The sequence below is a fragment of the Neolamprologus brichardi genome, chromosome 17, assembly GCF_056152115.1.
Source record: "Neolamprologus brichardi isolate AB-2024 chromosome 17, ASM5615211v1, whole genome shotgun sequence".
NCBI lineage: Eukaryota > Metazoa > Chordata > Actinopteri > Cichliformes > Cichlidae > Neolamprologus > Neolamprologus brichardi.
In genome coordinates this window covers 25,013,944-25,038,708 of record NC_142120.1, presented here as the reverse complement: position 1 = coordinate 25,038,708, position 24,765 = coordinate 25,013,944, and the positions used below count along the sequence as shown (strand labels likewise).

General features: G+C 38.6%; 1 protein-coding gene across 1 annotated transcript in view; it reads left to right on the top strand.

The window, feature by feature from the left end:
- The window catches only part of pik3r3b (phosphoinositide-3-kinase, regulatory subunit 3b (gamma)), a 167,939-nt gene that overhangs the window by 74,516 nt on the left and 68,658 nt on the right, over positions 1-24,765 (top strand). The window contains exons 5-6 of the mRNA XM_087830272.1: positions 6,823-7,015; positions 8,547-8,632. Coding sequence (XP_087686398.1) covers positions 6,823-7,015; positions 8,547-8,632 — 279 coding nt within the window. The remainder of the gene's footprint in view (positions 1-6,822; positions 7,016-8,546; positions 8,633-24,765) is intronic.

The window sequence follows — 24,765 nt, the reverse complement described above, 5'->3', positions numbered from 1 at the left end:
TCAGTAAAGCGCATAAAAATTTGCTTATTTTCCATTACCAGATGTCATCCTCAAAATATCTATAATTGATAATGAGAGAACAGTAAATCAGTCAAGTATTCACTCTGCATTGTATATTGCAGGTTTTTATACTCACATACATAGAATTAGTAAAAAGCCTTATTGTTCTGTCTTCATCTGTTGCTTGAAATTTGTTGATGTTGTAACACTTAAAATCCCCTCTCGTTAAATACTTTTCCTCTGGCTGTTCTTTTCTCCGGGAGTCATTTTCTCATCTGATCTGAATCCTTTTTTCCAGTCAGTGGCACATCATGGGAAATCCCCCTACATTATTAGAAACAAAGATAAAATGTTTGGAAAACTGAAGGGATTTTTTCAGAAACCTTCTGTACTCTATATGAAGCAACCAGTGGGATGTGTTTTTTATTTTTTGCCAAAACTATGTATTTAAGAAATTAAAATTTCTCTGAGATTGCCTGAGTAAGATCTGTGTAAGATGTAACATGACTGTTTAATCTAATCTATAATGCTTTTGTACATCACCTCAAACTTTATTTGAGCCTTAGATTAGTCCAGTCATATTTCTATTTTTCCGAAAAATAACCTGTCATGAGAAGATGGTAATCCTGTAATCCTTCTCTCATTTGTTCCTGCAACATCCTGATCACAGTTGACCTTTTGTTATCATGCCTGAGCCACTTTTCTTTCATGGCAACCGAAAGATCTAAGAAGTTGCTTTCTCATGTGTACAAATGCCCCTTAGTCCCTTAAAGTAACAATCTCTGCAGAGCTAAAGTCATTAGATTTGTATCTGAACACTTGTATTTTTTTTTTACCTCAGAAGTTTCCCATTCTACTTAAATATGTGGTCTGTGAATCACTTATCTTAATTCTTTAATCAGAGGGCTCTTTTTTCCTCCAGCTTGTGTCTTCCTTATCCTTTCCCAGTCCTTCCCCCAGCGTTATTTTTTATGCTTCCAAGACTCATTCATTGCTTTTGTCAGCATTAGTTAACCTTAATGCTCTCACAGAGGTTATTATCTATGAGGATAAAGGCCAGCTGCCTGAGTCAGCCTGATCACTGTCCATCTGGACCTAAAAGTGTGAGAGGGAAAAAAAGAAACGGCTTTTCAGTTGGAAGGGTTGATGCATTCAAGGGCATTAATGTGCTGTTGTAACAGGCTCCAGCCTTCTGGCGTCATTATGTTCCCATTGAGACATGAGAGCATCAATGAGGGTCACCACTGATGTTGGCTGATTAGGCATAGGTCTCAATTTACATTCCAGTTCATCTTAAAGGTGTAAAATAGATTCAAGCTACATCCATACTGGAAGCAATCAGCAGCAATGTGGTAACCAGAAACTCTAAAAATTAAATGAGATTCTACAGATCCTTAGGTTCTTTTTGAACTCTATTTACCCTTACAGTGTTTCAAGTCCTTTGTCTACACACACACACTAAATCAGTCAAAACTGCAATTTAGACTGAAATAAAAATGCATCTTATCTCCATGAAAACCCAGGAGATAAGAGGCATTTTTATCTCCAACTATAGATAATGCTGGTCTGGTCCTAACCACCATCATGTCAGCATGTCTCACACACACTCTTTGGCACACCAAGGAGTCTAATGTCCAGTTGTCCAGTCTCTCAGAGCCCCAGGGGGTCAAATAGGCAACCCAAGTTCTCGCTTCAGCCTTGACCTCCATTGATTAGTTGGGTCAACAATAATCAATAACGACAGACGGGAGGGGGGCTGAATGTGCCAGTTGTCTGTGATCAGTAGAGATCACACAGAGCTAGGGCTGACCTAGGTAACATGACCTTCATTTAAACAAACCAAACACACATATATACACCACAAGTGTCCCCTGAACCCCCATGAGCCACCACCCTGGGCAGGAAAACACACTCAATGTTTGTATGTTTTAAATGTATTTTTACATTTTATACAAATGTCTCAGTTTTAAACTTCAGTTTTACAGCACCAGGCTTTAAATTTAATTAAATTCTATAAAAACCTCTCCTCAGTAGCTTACATTGTTTCATTGTAACAGAATCCTTACTGGAGTCAAAAAAACATAGTTACATTCACTGAAAATGATACATGGATGTACTGGAAATTATACAAAGGTATTTCACACATTGCAACATTTTTATCTGCCTCTTTCTGGCCTACTAAATATGTGTAAATGTGTAAAATGTCACACTATTCTGAGATGTTGAGAGGAAAAAAAGCAGACATAACACTTTAGGATGAATTTAGAGTATATTCCAGTTAATTTTACAAGCTCAGGTGTGAATTTAAAATGAGACTTTATTATTAAAAGGAATCAAATAAACTGAATCAGTAAAAAACAAACAAAATGAAACAAAAAAAATTAAACTCCATGAGCAGAGAAATAGACTCAGCCATAGATAAAATTGAAAAAAAAGACACGTTGTGTGGAGTGCAGATTTAGGAGTCTGTTTGTCCATGGAAGATCAGCACTCTCCCACTGTGTCCTCCAGTCATAAACCCAACACACAGCAGTCTCGGGCACAGATGTTTTTTTTTTATTTGCAGCTTCTTAGCCATGACAAAGGGCCTGTGCTGAGAGAGCTTGTCAATATGTCTGGTCCTTCTTGAACACAGCCCATTGTCTGAACCCTGGCTAGTACAAGAAAGGAATTGGTATATACCCTGCACAGCCTCCCATGGTGTCATTTTTATAACCATCCATTTATAGAGGCCATGTGATTTTCTCCTTACTATATATTAGGCTAGCTTACACGTTACCGGCTGTTGGACTAGGACTGAATGCAAATAACGATATCCTGCCAAGGCTTTACATCTCCTCAAAGTCAGCAAGCAGTTAGCTACATGCTTAAATTGATATTGATGGTGCTGCTTCTCGCCCAGCAGCACATCTATACTTCTGTTTAAAAGGAAAGCTGGAATGTTTCTAATGTGAAAAATGTTTGTGCATGTGCCATCCAGGGTGTCTGCTGAGCTGCACAGCATATCCTAGAATGCTCAATTTTCACAATACTTTGTCTGATCACCACTGGCATTGAGTAACAGCAGGTTTGAAGTACTTCTGTAAAACATTTCGTTTAAACGTAACGTGATGCTGGAACAGGAAGAAACCACTTGCCTATGAGACTTACCTTAGATAAAGGGCCAGTGATCAGCCCTCTATCTGTAATCTTTAAATGAAAATCAAATGTGACACATCACTGAGTCTAAAACAACAAGGAAAAGTGTCAGATGTCTTAACCTAGCCTTATACTTGAACAAATGTCCCTGCAGCAGATCCAGTGACCAAAAGACTCTGAATGTTTCTGTCAACATAATAATAATGGATTGCATTTATATAGCGCTTTTCTAGGCACCCAAAGCACTTTACAATTCCACTATTCATTCACTCTCACACACTGGTGGAGGCAAGTTACAGTTATAGCCACAGCTACCCTGGGGCAGGTTGACAGAAGCGAGGATGCCATATCGCACCATCGGCCCCTCTGGCCGTCACCAGTAGGCGGTAGGGTAAAGTGTCTTGCACAAGGACACAACGACCAGGACAGAGAGAGCAGGGGGATTGAACCGGCAACCTTCTGGTTACAGATGAGCGTCCCAATCCTCTGAGCCACGGTCAAATATGAGTTTGTAAGGCTGTATTACAAACTCAGATTCACCATCCAAAGTAGTGGCTGGTGAACCACTGCTTAGTATGAGCACAGTATGAGAACCTTCCAGTCATGTGACTGTGACTGGCGACCTGTCTCAGGTGTAGACTGTCTCTTGACTTTTGATAGATTGAATTAATATGACCTTTACCAACCTTTATTTAAGGAGATTAGATTGGAAATGTGGGTTGTGGTCTTATTTGCAAGAGTCCTTCCTGCAAATAAAGATATGACATGCACAGGGTCAATTAATCAAATTGAATTTGTCTGCAATTATGACTTCCATACAGACTAGGTGACATTTTATCAGTAGGGCTGAGTGTAGCTAAGCTTGTAGAGCAGAGTAGTTACTAATCAGAAGGTTGGTGGTTCAATCCCTAGCTGCTCTATTCTACATAGCAAATATATCCTTGGGCAAGGTTGCTCTCTGACTCATCCATCAGAGTGTCAATGTTAAATAGACAACATGTATGTGGGGAACAGTTAAATTGTTTTTGTCTGCACTAGTTGGTGCATACTTCTTGCAGACATATTTCTTGTATTGTGCACAGGTCATGCTAGCCTTTAAAACATTCTTGGTGGGAATGCTCCAGAAAAATCCTCCTTCAACTCAGCTTTCTCCTGTTCCAGTCCTTTTTAAATTTCATACCATATATAACAAATGCATTGTATGCACTCACTGTCCACCCCTCCCTTTGTCTCATAGTCCAGGACCATTTGTGTTTTTTTGTCTTCCCTGGTGCTTAGAGCAGCATCTTTGTGTATTGTGCTGTGCAGCAGGAGATTTTTCCTTGTCTTGGAGCAATAGGAAACCAGAGTTGCTTTTTCAGTAAAGGCAAAAACTGAAAATGGTACGTTCGTGTTCTTGACAGCAAGAAGTTCAGAAGGAAGCTCAGGCTTGTTCTTTCTCCCTGTCTCCAACATGGTGACCTCCCTATTGAGCAATTCCTCACCCAAGGCATAAGATGTGAAAAAAAATATCACATGTGATATTATGTCCATGCAGTCCTTCGGCCATGTCAACCACCACTCTTTTGCCCTGAGTTTGCTTCACCAGTGGACTTGCCTGTGTAAACTTGCATATTCCAGGCAAAGCTGGACTGTGCATCACATGCTGCCCATATTTTGATGGCATTGTGGTGGGGCATGGTCTGTGGTTCCGCTGCAGGGGAGGCAGACGCACCTGAGTGGCATCCGCAATCATGCCTCGCCAGATTTAAGGCTGAACTAGGTCCTGCAGTGTTGTGGTTGTGGAAGTGTTCAGCCGCGAGCTGAAAAGCTGCAGCTGTGTGTGTGTGAGATCAGCAACCGAATAAAGTATGCTGAAATGTGGACAGGTCTGCCGTGTGTTCGTTACAAACATATTTTCCAGGTTTGCTTGCCATATATTGCTGAAATAGACAGCAGCCACAAAATGCAACCAAGCACTCATCAACAGTCACATGGGGACCTGGATTGTACAGCAGGGGTAAACACTGTACCCACCTTTCAGTCTCAGCATTCCAAAGGCTTGCTGTTGCTTCAACGTTTGACTTGTAAACTCTTGCCAAAATGAGCAGCCCAATGTTGGCTTTCAAGTCAGTTACACCCAAGTCTTTCCAGCTGTCCCCATACACATGTCCCCTCTAAATTTGTCATCCGAAGTACAATATTTTCAATCGATGGTGTCATGAAGAGCTCAAATGATGGCTCGATGTCCTCAACATGGCTGACTGCGTATCTGGTGAGGCCTGGAACCATTTTGATAATATTATCAGTACTAAGTCTACCCTGTTGTTGGAGTTGGGAAAGGGACCATGTTATTTTTCCATTTTTGGAAGGGATTCTGTCTGCTGGTGGTTGAGAGACAGCAGGAGGGTTAACACTCAGTCTCATCAGATGAGAATTCCTCAAAACCAAGGTCCTCCTCAACACAATACTCTGTCTCTGACACATTCTCCTCCATGGCACTTTCTCTGTCAAAGAGTTGGGCCAAAAACTCATTGACAGTAACGTTTTCCCAAAGGACATTTTTAGAGAGCATACAGATTGCAGAGTACACAGTGCACCAATGATTTAGATAGAAGGCAGTCATGAAAGCTTTTATATGTTTGCTCCTCCCTTATTTTGCATGAGCTGTCATGTCCTTGCAGGAGATTCCCACCCACCACCACACAAGAAATATCAGTTGTAATTCAGCAGGTGTGAGGATAGTAGGTTACACACACAGAAAGGCGTGCTTTACAAAGCTAAAACAACTCGGCGTAAAACTGACCCCAGAGGAGTGTCGATGTATGCAAAATGTGTACAGCCCAAATTTCATCATAAAAATGTTATGCTTACTTAGTTGCCCCATCACATAAGGAAAAGTCAAGAAATAGGAAGCCAAAACAAAAAAGTTAACTATTAATTTTTGAATGATGATCATTGAATGGGGTCATTGTGACCCCATGCAATGCTTTACATTTAGCTGTGAATAGTTCCAGTGCAAGCTAAAGCAGAGACAAGATTTTGAGACCACCCAAGTGGAAACCTTCTGCCATTTGGTTACGTTATGAACAGAATCAGTGACAAAGCGCATGGTTGAATGCTGTCAAAGCTCTGCCGGAGGTGGGAGTTGAAGATATGACGGACTAGGCCTCTGCCAGGCATTCCCAGGGCACCCTCACTAGATTTAGGCACACCAGGACAGTCCATTCAGACAATGAACATTCAGTGTCATTAACTAAATAAAAGCAGGAAAACTGAAGCAGTCGCTTTTATCTATTCTTGGTAATTATAAGGCTCAGAAGGTAGAGCTTGTTATCCACTGATCAAAAGGTTGGTGACTCCTCGAGTCATCATGTTGCAGTGTTTGGGGCAAGCCCAGAATTGCCCCAGCCAAGCTCTTTACATGAGTGTTTAAGCCCTGTAGTGTTTCTTTGACATTGTTGGTGAATATGTATTGTAATATGAAACATTGTGGTCTATAAAAATAAGAATTCACTGCAGTCTATTTACAAGAAAGGCAAGACCTGATGCTACAGTATATCTGTTATAGTTAAAATATAGTGTAAATACTATGTATTGTCTACTGCCAAAATGAACATAGGCTGAAAAAGGACATTTGATGAATCATTGTTATACCTAGTTTAATGCTCCAAAGAATTCAGGTGTTCTGTCCTTTTTTTTCAGAGAGTCAGAGTGTGGAGGAGTGTGGGGATAGGCTGAAAAGGATCCTTGAGTCTCCCAGCATCCCTCAAGTCAACCACCAGCTCCTGGTCCACCTCACTGGACACCTGAATCGAATCAGCCAGCAGAGTCAAGCCTCCCCCCGACTGCTAGGACAGGCCTTCACTGACATTATCTTCAAGCACCTTTCTCTTAGGTACAGATATAAAAACTATCAGCACCTTGAATATCCAAATATCCATGCAAATTTTTTGGAGGAAACACTTGATTTCATGTGAATTTTCTTTTCTTTTTTTACTGCAGTGAATTTATTTGATGCTTATGATGCACTGAGCCGCATATCCTTTGATTGATTTCAAGTTATGTCTGTGGCTGTTAACTTAACTATAATATAAGAGCCCGTGAAGGACAGGAAAGCAATGCTGTTGTCTCTGCCCTATATCATCATTGATAATGACCTGTACCTTAACTCTATGAAAACTAAAAAGCACTGTAGTAAACGGATAGATAGGCAGACAGACAAGTAGAAATATTGTTTTTCATTCTCCATTAAGAAATGTTTTTGCTGTTTATTAAACAGGTAATTGAATTGACACAGAGGAAAGAGATAGTATATTAGGCTTTGGAGACTCAGACAAAAATATGAGAAACATTTATTTATTTTGGTCTTCACACATCAAGAAAAATACTAAATGATGCCTTACCTCATATTTTCTTTAGTATCTAGCACTTTTTGGTAAGGCTCAGACAAGAAAAGATGTGTAATTGTTTAAATGCTTACAGACTGCAGAACAATTTAGGATTAATCAGAGATTCCATACACATGAAACGAGCTATTATGGCATCTGGTGCAAATAACATGGCACAATGTGAAATACCACCCCACTCTTTTTCCACCCGTTGCTCAAGTCAAAGGTAAACTTGCCTGACCATGCTACACAAACAACCCTCATTTCTGACTCACTGACTCACTGACTGCCCGCCCCAAATCCAGTACATCTCCACAGTACACAGTGCCAGGAGAAGAAATTCCTTGGTAAATTCTGGAAAAACAGTCACAGACGAACGTAAGCAGGTCACAGATGAACAAAACAATTTCGGAAGCCTTGTTAAATGCCATTCTCCCGGCTCTCTCTCGCCAGGATGTTGATTTTAAAGCTGAGCCAAATATCACACTTGGTTTTCTGTTAGCAAGAGCATTTTTTTTATATAAAAGTATCAGCTGTTTTAGTTGGATGAAGGTAATCTTGTCACGTTTTTATTTGAGCTTGGCTAATACAAATAATCTTGGCCCAAACAAATCTCTTCTGCTTGTTGCTTTTCCTTAGTAGTGGTTTCTTAGCAGCTATTTGACCATGAAGGCCAGATCTGCGCAGTCCCCTCTGAACAGTTGATGTATAGGTGTGTCGTGGCACTTGATGGTTTTTGAGACAGCACTTGGGGACAAATTCAAAGTTTTAGCAATTTTCCAGACTGACTGACCTTCAGTTCTTAAAGTAATGATAGACTGCCATTTCTCTTTACTTAGCTGGTTGGTTCTTGTCATAATATGAATTCTAACAGCTGTCAAATAGGGCTGTCAGCTGTGTATCAACCTGACTTCTACACAGCACAATTGAAATTGTACCTGAAAGTACATCATGAACTATATTTACTTTTTTATGCAAAACCTAGTTCAATGGTGTCCCTTACTACAATTTGTTTTCACTTTGGTGCTTTGTTTACAGTGCAGATGTAAATCCAGAGCATCACATCAGGATTTTGGAGGCGCTCATCACAACTGCAGGTCGAATGGAGATGCAAGCAGCACCAGGTAGGAAAATAACTATAGAGATGCACAAAATATTATTTTTCTTTTGCTTGAACAATACATTCACTGCACTGATGCATTCTTTCAATATTTTATTTAATAATTTAAAAATGTTCTGACACATGTATAATTGAATTATAAATAAATTTAATTATAAAGGAGCAATAATAGCTTATCAGCAGTTTTGCTGTTCAGGGACAAAGCTTTTTTGTTATTTTTGTTATTTGCCAAGAGAAAAAAGTTTACCTTCCCATATTTGAAAAAAGTATCTTGAATTAATTGTGATTAACCACATTTTTTAAAAGCTGATAGTGACATATTAGATGGAATTACTACAATCAAATTCTAACCTATAAAAATGCCTCATTGCTGTCACATTGATGCACTCCATTTGGAGTCCATTCATATATTCAGTCAACATTTGAATTGTTGGCCCAAGGATAAAGAACATTAGCTTTGGGGTCTGCCATTCAATTATTCAGTTTTGGCAGTTGATAGCGTTCCTCTGCACTTTCTTTGAGGTCTTCAGTCATTTTACAAGGTGGATGTTTTGCTTTTTCATTGGCAGGGCAAGGTGATATCATATCTGACAGAGCATCTCTTTGTTTGATGTGTACAAAGAAAAAAATAGACAGAGAGAGGTAGGCTGAAACAGGGAGCTCAGACTCATGTGTGAGCATTTTTCTCACCCATTACCTCCACTAGTAGCCTTCAAATAGCATCTTCAAATAGCATGGAGGTCAAAGGTTAGCACTGTGCCTGTTGGCTGTGTGTTAAGACCTCTACGTAGCTGTGTGTGTAGGTGTGTGTGTGTGTGGCACCTGTCTCAGGAGAGCTGCACTCTAAGTCTGTTTTTTAAAATGAAGTCTGAATTCACTGAATTCATGACTGTGTGTCTCTGCTACCTGAGTACTGTGGCTCACCATCTCTGCTCAGTGTGACTGGTATCTGTACATGTGGGTTTATCCTACAGTTGCATGTGAAACCTTAGTCTCGTCCAGCTTGTGTGTCGGTTAGCATGCTAAAATAATGTGAGGGAGAAAAAAAGGGAGAATTGTAAACACCCATATAAAGCCATTCACATTCTGGCCCTCTCTCTGTGCTTTTGTTATGAGACATTTTGCTTCTCAGGCATGCCCACAACTTGGCAAGAATGTAATATACACAAAACACACTTTAAATGCACACACATGTTCTCTGTGTGGGCTGTCTGTGGTCATTTATTTGGCTGGTTATGCATCCCATCTGGGTTTGAAATTGACTCTTTGGAGAGTTTATCACAGCGATAGCTGGTGTTACCATGGTGCTTCCTTTGGTCCCATTTAAAGGAAAATTCTGGTTTATTGGATGTTGGGTGTTGGCCATCATGTTTCCACCTTAAGTTGGGTGCACGTTATGGGATGCATAGGTTCAGTGTTGCCTGTTATATTAGTCTCAGATGCAAAGATAGCAGGGGCCAACATTAGTGTTACTGTAATCCGATTACTTTTTTCAAGTAACGAGTAAAGTAAGGGATTACTATTGCAAAAACGGTAATTAGATTATAATTTACTTTCCGGTAGGAACGCTGCGTTACTGCGTTACTAAAACCGTTAGTTTTTTGCGAGAATGTCTCTTGACAGTGACGTAAGCAAGTGCGATGTTCGTGACAACAGCTGTGTGCAGATCAACAATGGATAATATATCGAGTGTGGGAGAGAGTATGAGCATGCAGCGTTTAAAGCGTGCAAGTACTGACCTTACTTTGAGTTTATTCCATAAAAAGTGACAAAAACATTAGTGTCCGTTGCGCGTGGGAAGAAAACTTCTTTTTACAGCGAAAAAAACCCCTAAACTTCCAAGCAAACACCGAGTGCGCTACCACGTAATGGGAAACTCATAGAGAAACTCGCAGATTCTTCAACTGACCGCTGCGGCACACCTGCACCAGGGCAAACCTCAGCCTACCCCACTCCTGCTTTACAGGTGAAAATAGAGCAACAGGACCGCTAGTCTTTGATTTTCTTTATTTTCTGCTGTGTTTCACTTGCATTTATTTGAAAGACTGAGTGTAAACACAAAAAAATATTTTATTTTATGTGCTGGAATGTGCAGAAAATAGGTTTAAATATTAAACAAATTTCTCCCAGTCAGTGAATGTTGCATATAATTTAATTTTTGCTTGATGCATAAAGTTAAAAGATTAAAACTAATAAAACAAGATTTAAAAAAGGGACTTTTTCATTTGATTACATTTTGTATGATGGATTATGCAGAAAAAGTAGAATTGGGCTGAAAGATCTATTGCTTTATCACCTATTCAGGTTGTAAATTGTGTTTTTAAAAAGTAACTAAGTAACTAAGTAATTAATTACTTTTGAAAAAAGTAAGTAAGTAAAGTAAGTAAAGTTTATTTATTAAGCGCTTTTCATAGACAGGTAGTCACAAAGCGCTGCACACAGAATAAACAGTATGATAAATAGCAAAACGCACAATATACACAATATAGAGTTTAAATGTAAATTAAAATATAAAAATGTAAAAAGCATTGGTCAACAGAAAGCTTGTTTAAACAGTAAAGTTTTTAACTGTTTTTTAAAGGATTCCACAGAGTCAACCAAACGTAGTTGTAGAGGTAAACTGTTCCACAGCCTTGGTGCCACCAGAGATGGGCAGTAACGCGTTACTTGTAACTTTCCCGTAGGAACGCTGCGTTACTGCGTTACTAAAACCGTGATTTTCTTGCGAGAATGTCTCATGACAGTGACGTAAGCGAGTGTGATGTTCGTGACAACAGCTGTGTGCAGATCAACAATGGATAATATATCGAGTGCGAGAGAGAGTATGAGCGTGCAGCGTTTAAAGCGTGGAAGTACTGACCTTACTTTGAGTTTGATTCCGTAAAAAGTGACAAAAACATTAGTGTCCGCTGTGCGTGGGAAGAAAACTTCTTTTTACAGCGAAAAAAACCCCTAAACTTCCAAGCAAGCACCGAGTAGCAACGACGTAATGAGAAACTCACAGAGAAACTGCGGTATCCTTCCACTGACCGCTGCGGCACACCTGCACCAGGATAAACCTCCGCCTACTCTACTCCTGCTTTACAGGTGAAAATAGAGCAAAAGGACCGCTAGTCTTTGACTTTATTTATTTTCTGCTGTGTTTTACTTTCCAGCACATAAAAAAATTATATATATATATATATATATATATATATATATATATATATATATATTTTTTTTTTTTTTTTTTTTTTTTAATATATATATTTTTATGTGCTGGAATGTGCAGAAAATAGGTTTAAATGTTAAACTAATTTCTTCAAGTCAGAGAATGGTGCATATAATTAAAATTTTGCTTCATGCATAAAGTTAAAAGATTAAAACTAACAAAACAAGTTTTAAAAAGAGACTTTTCCATTTGATTACGTTTTGTATGATGGATTATGTAGAAAAAGTAGAATTGGGCTGAAAGATCTATCGCTTTATCACCTATTCAGGTTGTAAATCATGTTTTTAAAAAGTAACTAAGTAACTAAGTAACTAAGTAATTAATTACTTTTGAAAATAAGTAATCAGTAAAGTAACGGGATTACTTTTTTGGGGAAGTAATCAGTAATTAATTACTGATTACTTTTTTCAAGTAACTTGACCAACACTGGGTGCCACAGACTGAAAGGCTCTGTCCCCTTTTGTCTTCAGACGTGTTCTGGGAGCAACCAACAAACTCTGAGTCTGTGAGCGGAGACGGCGAGCAGTAGTGTATTTTGTAAGAAGCTTGGATAAATAATCTGGGGCTTGGCCATTTAGTGCTCTGTACGTTAAAACAATCATTTTAAAACGAATTCTAAAATCTATTGGGAGCCAATGTAAAGAACATAAAATAGGAGTGATGTGAGCTTGCTTGCTAGAGCGAGTTAGTAGTCTAGCTGCTGCGTTTTGTATAGCTTGGAGGCGAGAAAGATATGATTTATCCAAGCAGGTAAACAGGGAATTACTATAATCTAAACGCGATGACACAAATGCATGGACAATTTTTTCCAGTTCAGCTGAGGAGACCATATGTCGCAGTTTAGAAATATTCCTTAAATGAAAGAAACAGGAACGAGACAGAGATTTTACATGTGAGTCAAGGCCCAAAGAAGAGTCAAATATTACTCCAAGATTTCGAATATTTGGCTTAGCAGAAGAACAGAAAGGGGCAAGAACCTGACTGATTTTAGAATATAGATCAGGAGGAGCTATGATCATGGTCTCTGTCTTGTTCATGTTTAAAACAAGGTAATTGTTAGAAAGCCAATCAGAGATTTCAGTTAAACCCTGGACTAGGGTGGACAGCCTATCCAGCTGATGAGGCTTAAAGGACATATACAGCTGAATGTCATCGGCATAGAAATGATAAGACAGGTCACTAAAAGACTGAATAATGCCAGCTAAAGGGAGCATGTAAAAAGAAAATAATAATGGACCCAAAACTGAACCTTGTGGAACCCCGCAGGTTAGGGCAGCAGTGTTAGAGGAGAACCTATCAGTCCTAACAGAAAAAGTCCTGTCTGATAAGTAGGAAGAAAACCAGTCTAAGGCGGTGCCAGATATACCAGCCAGAACCTTCAGCCTGTTGAGTAGGATTTTGTGGTCGATGGTATCGAAGGCTGTGCTAAGATCTAGCAAAATGATCACGGAACAATTTCCTGCATCAGATGCCGTTAGTAGATCATTATAGACCCTTAAGAGAGCGGTCTGCGTAGAGTGCTGCTTTTGAAAGCCAGACTGAAAAGGGTCAAAAATCTGCAATCGGCATAGTAAGGACCTGAACTGATTTTCTACAATCTTTTCTAGTAATTTACTTATAAATGGCAATCTTGAAATAGGACGATAACTTCTAGGGGAGGTAGGATCTAGATTCTGTTTTTTTAACAGAGGGGTTACCTCAGCATGTTTAAAATAGGACAGGACACAGCCTTGCCTCAGTGAGTTGTTGATGATTGATAGTAATGTGGGACCAATGCTGGTGAGAGTCCCAGACAGGACAGAGGGAGGTAATATATCTAAGGAGCATGATGAGGATTTCATTTTACCTATTACTGCAATTAAGTCATTGAGTGTGATTGGAGAAAAAGAAGTAAATGACCCGGGACAACAAGGGGCATCTTCATAAGGGGAGGCACTTGAGGAGATTTTGGATCTCAAGTCCATCACCTTATTTACAAAGTAATTGAGGAAAGTGCTACAGTCTTCGTCAGAAAGTAACACAGCATGCTGAGTTGGAGGAGAAACAATACTGTTGATAGTATCAAATAGAATTCTTGGGTTATTTTTATGACGATTTATGAGATTATTGAAGTAAGAGGATCTGGCCTCTTTAACTGACTCATTATATAAGTGAAGAAGTTCTTTGAAGTGTTCCCGATGGACAACCAGCCCAGTGGACTTCCAGAGACGCTCTGCTTTTCGACAGGAGCGTCAAAGACCACGGGTTTGATTATTTAACCATGGTGTGCAGGAACTAACAGTGCAATGACTAGTTTTGAAAGGAGCAACCTGATTAAGAATGGCAAGACAGTGTTCATTAAAAGAATTAATAAGGATGTCAACCTCGTCAGAAGAAGGTTTAAAATTAAAAAGAGAAGAAAACTTTAAAATGACAGAGTCATCAATACAGCGCCTGCGCCTAATAAAACTTCATTAATCAGTAAAGTAATGGGATTACTTTTTGGGGGAAGTAATCAGTAATTAGTTACTTTTTTCAAGTAACTTGACCAACACTGTTCAGCACAGACAAACAAGGTAATATTAGAATCACCAAGTGCCATGACCCTTCTGTGTGATTTTTTGCTGCACTGTGACATTTGGAGTGGGTTTAAAATTGATTTGCTTGGAGCATAACAAGTTATGATAGTATGAGGATACAATTTTGCCTGTGTATACAATTTGAGACACACTATCCCAGCTCTCTGTCTATATAATAAATCAATGTATTGTTAAGGGGTCAGATTGAATTTATATTTATATATTTTTTCAGTTAAATATATATGGAATCACCCTATATACTGCTTTACCTGTTTAACAGATATCATCAACTTATGGATTACAATAAGTTAGACAATTCTTTGCCATATGTCAACGATGCAAAAGGTAATGGTGGGGATGCTGTAACTACCCCTAAACCTGGTGCTCCAGTCTGTATGCCAAATATCCTTGGGCAAGATTCTAACCCCAAGTTGTTCATGGCTCAAGAGTTGGGAGTTCACCTTGTAATCGAAAGATTGCCGGTTCGAGCCCCGGCTTGGACAGTCTCGGTCGTTGTGCAAGACACTTCATCCGTTGCCTACTGGTGGAAGTCAGAGGGCTCGGTGGCACCAGTGTCCGGCAGCCTCGCCTCTGTCAGTGTGCCCCAGGGTGGCTGTGGCTACAATGTAGCTTGCCATCACCAGTGTGTGAATGGGTGGATGACTGGTTGCGTGAAGCGCTTTGGGGTCCTTAGGGACTAGCAAAGCGCTATACAAATACAGGCCATTTACCATTTACCACTCCAATGCATCAGCTGCCATATGTATGTGTGTGAATCTGTAGAAAAAGTGTTTGTGTGAATGGGTGAATGGGGCAAGTTGTATAAAGTACTTTGAGTGCTCAGGTAGAGTAAAATAAAAACGCAGTATAAGAACCAGTCCATTTACCATTCGCCAATTACCATTTAAACCATTGTTGGGTGCTCTTTCATTGGTGAGAGCGCTGGTATAGACGTACAATTGGAAATAAACAGGTGTCTCTCTCACTGTCATCATCCACTGTATTTGTAAAGATGAATGCAGACCAGCACAGTCTGTGGCTCACAGTTAGCATTATGGTGAATTAATGGTACTAAATTCATTTGACTGCAACATTTTTAGCTAATAATTTAGCCACTTTGAACCTGTTAAGCAGACCTAATTTTGTCAAAGTTGTTACAAAAGCTGTCAGGCTGCTCTTTTGTGGAACCAGGTCACAGTTTCTATGCAGACATGTTCTAATTTTAAAATGTAAAACTTACAGCTTATACTTAAAGCTTATAGTTAGGTGTGTAATAGGTACAGTAATACAATAATAAGAATGTGAAGCACCCATTATTTATATTTCTATAGGCTCTGACTCTCGTATGACTTCCAATTGAACACTGTTCACTCTCCAGGAGATTATATACCACTGCTTCATGCCATCCTGAGTCTTCTCTCTTCCATAGTTTGTGTTCTCTCCTTTCTATGCTCTGATTTTCTCTATTTTTTCTCCTCATCTCCCAGATGGGGGAGCCTTGAATGTTCTGTCAGAGACGTCTTTGTGTTAAAAAGGAGTTTTTCTTTCCCACCATTGCCTAGTGTTTGCTCATAGGAGACTCACTGATTGTTGGGCTTTCTCCGGGATACTTTAGGTAGGTTTTTACCTTGCAGTAAAAAGCACACTGTTGTTGGGATTTTGCACTTTTGCATACAAACTGTGTAGTAAGATACTTAAATTTATGTGAGCACTAGTTTGGTGCAGACTTTCCTGAGAGTTCTATTTGGACTCTGCATATAGGAAGCTAAGGAACTTTGAAACATGGTGCTCTTTGGCTGCTAATATGTGAACAATAAACCTAGTAATTCTCTCTGTGTATAGACACACACACTGTATGTGAGCATACATACATACATTTACAGTTCCCTGTAAAATCATGTAGTGACTGTGACCCACAAGGAGGAAAGTGCAAGCTTAACATCCAACATAATCCTGCTGTACAGGGTCAGCTGCAGGGCACACAGACACACACATACTGCAGACACACAAACCTAAATACAAACACATGCTAGTGTGATGAATTTCTGTAGGCCATCATGGTTGTATAATGTGATTAAGGTCAAGCGAATGCTCAGCTTTTAGCTGCTGTATTTATTAGTATTTTGCATGTTTCTGTTTGTGGGTCTGTGTCCAGCTCAGTAGCACACAATTACATGGCTTGACTAATGACACACACACACACACATAGACAGTTAAAGTCATCCATCCAGTCCGTCCATTTTTTTTTTCATTTTGCTGTCATGACAAGTTTATTTAATATGAAGTTTGGATGATGAGGTTACGATGAGACTCAATTTGTAAAATTTTGTAACCCAGTCAGTTATTAAAGCATGCATTGAGGACTTGTTAGGGTTTCTCATAGGTTATGTTTCTATTTGTGCTGATAACGCCTTATTTTTTAACTGCTTTGTGACAAATAAATAATAATCAGTGTAATCAGCTACCAGTCTAGTAGGTCATTTGTCCAGTGATAGACTGCAACTCCAGTGTGTACATCACTTTGCAGGTGATAGTTTATCACTAGTTAACATTCTAGGCTCCACTTGGATAGCTAACCAGTATATTAGCTTCTATCACCGAAAGGTTAGTATAAATTTAGCTAATACACCTGGTTAACTGGGCCACAGTGTTATTAATTACATGAATGATGACATTTTTTTACTGTTTACCTCTGTAGTTAGAAATTATGTTACTCTAAACTGTAAATAAATAGAAAGTAGCTATCCATCATGTATTTATTGCATTGTTTTATTTCAGCAGGTTTGCTTTCTTCACCATTGCACCATAAATATGGTATACATGTTATTGTCTGTGTCATGCTGTCTGTGTGTTGATGTCATGTTGTCAGTATTTTATGTTGTCTACTCTGTTATGTACACTAAGTGCAAAGCAATAGCTGGAGCCCAGGTCCTTGTATGTGTACACATACTTGGTCAATAAAGCCGAATCTGATTCTAAACAAACATTCTGTAATTGTTCTTCAGTCATCAGAGTTATTAAAAATGTACCTTTGACCCCAATATTTCATTCAGGCTTCCCTCAGAGTATAGTCAGTTATATTTAAAAGTTAATATTCAGGGATGTCCTCTTCCCGACAGCACAGCACTGTCCCTCAGCCCTGTACAGTTTTATCCTTAGGCTCTTCTAGAAGATTATCTTATAATGCCCATCATCCAGCACACTGCTCCCTGGTTGAGTCGTTTTATGATGTATTCTGGAAGGAAGCTCACCCATGGTTAATGTCCATATTTTGCTGTAATGTGCTCATGTAAAGCTTGAATTAACATCAAGTAGCCCCTGGCTACCATGTTTATCCCTTCATATGTAATTTTAAGGATTATGAGATCGTGGAAACTACAGTTCCTGTCATGTACCACACTTCACTTATTCTGTTCACTTTCTTCTCTCTTTTTCCATTGTCTTGTAATAGTATGTTTCATTCCTGGTCTTGAAAAGAAAAAAAAATCAGGTGACTTTGCACAGTTTTGAGCTTTGTAACCACTCGTCTTTTACAGTGTTTTGCACTCGTCCTCGTAAACATGTGGTTCAGCTCCATTAGAAAAGCTCATAATGGCTCTTCCCTAGTGTTAACTTTTCTTTCTGAAAAAGATAACTTGGTAATACTAATGAGATACTTGTAACATCTTGTAATATGATATCACACTCGTTTTTTTTTTCATTGTGTAAATTTGTGTTTCCATGTTAAATGCAAATAAAACTGAAAAAATTAATCAATGATGTTTTGTTACACATTAGAAACAATGGTCTTGTGTGATGTTTTTTTTAATTTACTGGATCCACTGATTGATTAAATGAAGATTTTTTTAACTTAACATTTAACTTAATTTGCATTAAGTGCTAGGTTACATACACTACAATCCTTTCTTCATTAACAAATATTTGACGGTTTAGTGAGAAACAGTTTTATACAGTACAGTTAAACATACATATTACCAATGCAATGTCTAATTTAATGGTTTCCTAACTTTACTATTTACATCATAACTACTAATGAAACTGGATGTTGTATTTATACAGTTAGTTGTACAGTTACTGTATGCTGATTCTCATGTAGGTTCTTCTGTTATTTGGGTAAATGCTTAGATTTTTAAAGATACTTTTCAATGTATCTTATTGTTTGGTTAAAAGAACTCCAACATCAAGGTACTCTACCCAGTAGAGCAGGGGTGGGCAATTCCAGGCCTCGAGGGCCGGTGTCCTGCAGGTTTTAGATCTCACCTTGGGTCAACACACCTGAATCACATGATTAATTCGTTACCAGGCCTCTGGAGAACTTCAGGACATGCTGAGGAGCTAATTTAGCCATTTAAATCAGCTGTGTTGGTTCAAGGACACATCTAAAACCTGCAGGGACACCGGCCCTTGAGGCCTGGAGTTGCCCACCCCTGCAGTAGAGAATTAAAGAGTAATATGGAAGACCCCTAAAAATGTCCAAGAATTAGCAGTAATTGTATGACACAGTTTATGGTCAAATTATTTTATTCTTCTCATAATCCATCAATAATGCATTGGACTTCTGACCTAAAGTTCTAATGATGCACATGACTACATGGTAAAATAAAAATGAAACATCTGATTCTCCCATGTAGCAATTAAAAAAGGCTTGTTTTTATCTCAGCTGGGGGAGACGGCATGTGATTGCACTCACTCAGAGACATGTGCATGTGATGGACTGTGCCAGCTACCCTTCAAGCACGCATGTAGTTTCTACCAGCTGTGTGTGACATATTGGCTGCGCTGAAGGGCAAATGTGATGTAAAGAATATGAGACGGGGATGGATGGGTAAGCTGAAGCCAGCCGTGAATACCAATGTGCTTCTTCTCATCTATGTCTCTGTCTGCCACCACCTGTACTATCACACTGTCTTTCGAGCACTCTTTGTTCCCCTTCTGTTCTTTCTCGCTGACATCACCTGAAGGAGCCCGAGGCAGATTGAGCAACAGTGTTATCAATTCTCTAAAATATGATTCAAGCACTGATGGATCACTCTGTGTCAAATTAAGCTGGAAAAACACTTTCTGTAAAATAGCAGCTGAATATCTAAACATTTTAACAGTTCTGTAGGGGTGGAGTGGGGGGGGCGCTAACAGGCTAACAGTGCCATATATTGGTGGCTAAAAATCCAGGCATGCCAGACATTAAAGCTGCTCATCTGGTAACAACACGCTTCCACCTCTAATGAAAAAAAAGGTAGAGTACACCCGTCAGCAGTCAAATGATTTTATTTAAACAAATAAGGTCAAGGTTGTTTTTGTTGTCTTTTCTTTTAAATACTACTAAGGAAAAATAAGACTTGGATAGAAGAAACAGAAGAATTCCCAAATACTGGATACAATGAAAAAAAAAACAATATTTCAATATTCAATATACATAAGAGACAACTATGAGAAACCATGTGCAGTATATTGATTGTACTGTATTTATTCTTATGTCTTTAACATGATTTCAGCAAAGAAATCATCATCACCAGTGGCACTATACTCACTCGGTCTTGAAGGCCTTTGTCATCTATGTAAATGCAGCCTAAGTCCTTTGTCCTTTCTATGCTTCAGTCACACTCTGAGAGCAACTTGGAGTTAGTATTTTGCCCAAGAATATTTGGCATGCATACTGGAGCAGCCAGAGATCGAATCATATAGTTCACGCACCAGTTGATCTGGAGCCCACAGTCCTGATCTCAGCATCACAGTCAGACTGGGAACTACAGAACAGCAGTAACAAATACTCTATTCGTTAGTAGGTGCTGTTTTAATGGTGGTCTCATGGAATTCATTGATTTATACAATTTCCACAACATCCACACTTACTTTCAAAAACATGTATAAATACAACCTTGAGGTTTTTTTCTCCATTTTTTTCTGTTGTTTGTTTCTTAGTATTCCACACAGGACATTTTTTGGAGGTTGCTTTTTTTTAGCCTCGAGCACCTAGCCTGCTGTGGTTCATGTGGTTTACAGAGTAGGCGATGGTAGTAGTTATGGTAAGAAACTTTAACACCTAATCTGTTGTAAGGCACCATCCTAGCCTGCGGTGCACCACTTGTTCAACCACACCAAAAGTTACAGAGTCCCATTATGACGCTCTATCAAACCCCTTATATAACTTGAAGGTCAAGGGCACTTTAAATGAAATCTGTGAAACCTGCCTAATATTATAAGGCCTGGGATGGATAAAAGTGGGAGCGAATGAGAAAGATTCATTTCTCTCATTGGCTCCCTATAAAGAAACAATCTCTACTTGTCCTTTTATGCTGGGAGGTTTATGGGTAACCAGGGAGTTGTAATTGGTGGCAGACAGCGCTTTAAGGCAGCAGAACCACAGGTGACAATAATCTGATGGATCTCATGGCACACATATAGAGCCACACATGTGTATTTGAGATTCACATGTACACAGCCAGACCATATGGCTTTATGTGCTTGTGGTGCCTTAGAGGGATTAAGTGTAACGACTTTTGTATTGTCAGTGGAATGCTAAAAAAAATATGTCTCTAATTTTCTTTGTCTCAGACAAAGTCTTACGCATTGGTGATAAAAAAAAAAATGGAACATCGTCTCTAGGAACTGGTTTGTGCCAACATACAACACCAGTACAGCTTCAATCAGCTGTATTTATCAAGCATTTCATATACAAGTCTGTGGCACTTTTTAAAATTCTTCATTCTGCATTTTGTGGAGATTCAAACTAAATTCTGTCACAGATACAAATTTTGGTGACTGTCAAGTTAAATATGGACGTACGTTGAGCATGACACATGAAAGAAATGCAAACAGAGAACATAACATCACATTTGCAGGGTGATGATAAACATGAAAATCACTTGGGAAATATTTTCTTTAACAGATAGATGACATGCAGATGTTAATATTTCTGTGATGATGTGTGTGAAGTTTCATTCAGACTGACCCGCGTGTGAAAAAACACATAAAGCATTTTAATCATTATACATTGTTATAGTGAAGCAGGGACACAGCAGATGTCATTATTTCTCCTAAAATATTCTTTTCCTTCACATGTATGTATTCTTATACAACTGGGTAAATACATAATTTTAAATATGAGAATTGTTTGTAATACTTGGATGAAAATGCTTTGCAATAAGTGACAGCATGAAGCGACGACCAAAGGCTGTGCTTCTTCTGCTTAGATGCTTTGTTAGGGGCATTACAGCCCAGTTGCTGTTTATTTGTGGTCTTTCTGCACTTAGGGTGTGAAAAGCATGCTCTGCTGGAGTGAGCTCACTGATTGATTTAACCACTGAAGAATATCCCATTTCTTTGCCTTGAGACTCTTGGGTTGCTTTTGCAGCTTGCTTTGGGTCATTATCCATTTGCACTGTGTATAGTATATATGTATAGTCTTGTACACTTCCAACTTCATTCTGCTTCTTCTACCAGCAGTCACATCATCAGTAATCACATGTGGCCCAGTTCAACTTGGAGCCATACATGCCCGATAACACTGAGTGAATGTTTTTGGCTAGATGATGCTTCAGAACTACTGCTCCACACTCTCCTCCCATTCTGGTACAAGAAAATCTTGGTTTTATCCATCCAAAGAATTTTAAATGTTTTGTGCTATAGTCTAATCAGGCTTTCCTGTTGTTAAATAGAATTAAAAAATTCTGTATTTACATCGATGAAGGTTTATTTTGATTGTAGACCTTGACAATAAGCACCTGCCTCCCAGCCTGTTCTTGACATGGTTAGATATTTTAAGAGTTTTTGTCCTTACCAGTTTAAACAATTCTATTGTCCATTTGAGTTGTATTTTTTGGCGTTTGGGTGTTGTTGTTGATATTGTTGATAACTTCTAACTGGTTTTTTGGCACTCGTATTCATATTTATAGTTAAAAGCTATATAAAATACAGATTTATTACTGCAAATCAACTTCTGTCTACTTCATTTGTCATTAAATAACCAATATACAACCTGCATGCCAATATACAACAAGACAACCATGTCTTGTCACAAAACTGCTTGTCAGTCAGTCAACTGTCCAATTAATTTCGAGTGTCTGTATTAAAATTCCTTAATGTAATTCCTAGTTAATGGAAACATTTGGTAAAATTAATTTAAAAAAGGTTCAAATTTGCATTTCAATCACATTCTGATTAATTTAAAATCTACTGTGGTGGTGTATGGTGGCAAAACTGTAATTCGGGTGGAATTTGGCAAAGATTATGGTTTTGGACAAATGCAGGAATTCTGATAATAAACAAGTATTATCTATGACTGAAAAAAAATCTTGTGCTATTGGACCTCAGAATAGAAATGTAAAAAAAGACATCAGCTTTGACACAGTACCATTGTTGAAGATGTCCTTTTTCAACAAAATACAGCCTTTTAAAGTAGCAACCCCTTTACAAATACACTGGACCTGTGCCGCATGCATTGTGCTACATTCCTGTTTATTAAAGCATATTTGCAGATAAATAGGGTTTTTGTTTATCTCCATGTATTCATTTGAAGCAAAGTCCTCCACAATTTCGAGATCCCTCTATATTTTCCCTGCAGTGTTATTGCCGCTTTTAAAAATAATCATGCAAGAGGGTAACTAATAATGTTTTGACCAGTATGTTTATCATTTGTCTGCCTTCATTATCCTTATTGGTCTGTGATTTAGTATTGATACATATGCTGACTCACTATTTTTGTGAATGTGTAAGTTGACTTTGAACAATTCACCTTACCAACAGCGGCATTCTTTTACTTTATCTTTATATATTCATTATGCTGCAGTTTGTGATATGTTTTCAGGTAGTTGACTAAGTTAACGTCTTTGTTACACAGAAACAATTCTACAGCACAATGTACAATGATCCACTTTGAGAAATAAGTGTTTCACCTTCTGCTGTGCCGTTTGATTTTTGTTTTGACAGTCTTATCTGTGGTATATCGCTGCTGTCAAGTGCAATGAAACTTCACACTGCATGGTGCAGAGAACAGCTGTTATTGGCATACGCAGGTATGTCATTAGGTGCTCATTTACGGATCACTTGATTTGCTTTGCGCTACTAATATTAATTGAAAATGGTCTCAGTTATCACTTAAATTAAAGTGAATTCCTTGTACTGACCTAAAATCAATGTCATTTAAAGGACATCTTAAAGAGACACATTTCTAGATCCAGAAAGTCCACATGTTGTTCCCTTATTGATTACTTATTCACAGCATCATCATGGTATGGAAGCTCTGTCAGTGAATAGTTTGAAGTATTTAAAAAAGCAAAGGTTCTGTATCCCTTTAGCAAGATATAGTAAAGAACACTACAAATACAAAAGGCTCTGATACCAGGTTACCGTGCGTGCAGGGTATAGCAGTGTACAGTGGTCAGTTTGCAGATTGTGTCTACCCCTATACTCCTCCAGTGCCCTTGGAATAATAGTCTCTAATGTCACATTCCAGAGCCAGGGTTTGTCAGTTCTGAGCTGAAAGAGGATCTGATCCCACCACAGATACAAAGTGCCAGTTCTAAAATAAGAAAACTGGAATCTTACTTTCACGTGATTACTCAGAACTGTGTTTGTGTTGCTGAAGAAATTCATCAAGAATCGTCAAGAATTGACTTCTGGCATTTACAACAAACAAAGGTAAAAGCAGTTTTGTTGTGAATCTGCACGGCAGCCTCAACTTTTTAGTGGAACTTCGGTTCTTGCAAGTGAGATAAAAAGTGGGTAGCTTAAAAGTCCCAGCTAAGATGGAGGAAATGCAGCATGTAATGCATGTAATGCATCATTAACTCAAGTCATAATACCAGGATTTGTGTACATGTGTGCATGTGATAGAGAAAGGTTCTGTCAAGTACTGTATGATGGGTGCGATGGAGTGTTTTTCTGTTATAATGCTGTGAATTTGTTTTCAGTTGCAGAGCTGAGAGTCTGTAAATCACTATTTTCTGTTTATGTCTTCAGTTTTTCTGCAGCACGAATGTTTTTTACGTTGTTTGTTAGAAACAAAAGCTGTATGGGAACTAGGACAAATTTCTATTTCAATTCCATTCTGAATGCGTCTCTGTTAAAATGTTTAAATCTGCTGAAATGCATCGTCCTGCTGTAACATGGTCAGTGTTTGTATCCAGCAGGCTGCTCTGACCTCATTGTTGGCATTGACTCAGACCCTGCAGCTAATGACAGATGTCCTCTATTTCGCCTCTTTTTGTCTTTCTGTTTCTGTTTCTTTTCTTTCTTCATCCAACTTGCTTTCTTTTATTTTCTATCGCTCTCTTTGTCCTCCTACCTGATTTTTTGCACACTTCAGCATCTTCAGTCAAATGTAAATGCAAATCTTCTATCCATTCCTCCTGTCACTCTCATTCCTTCTTG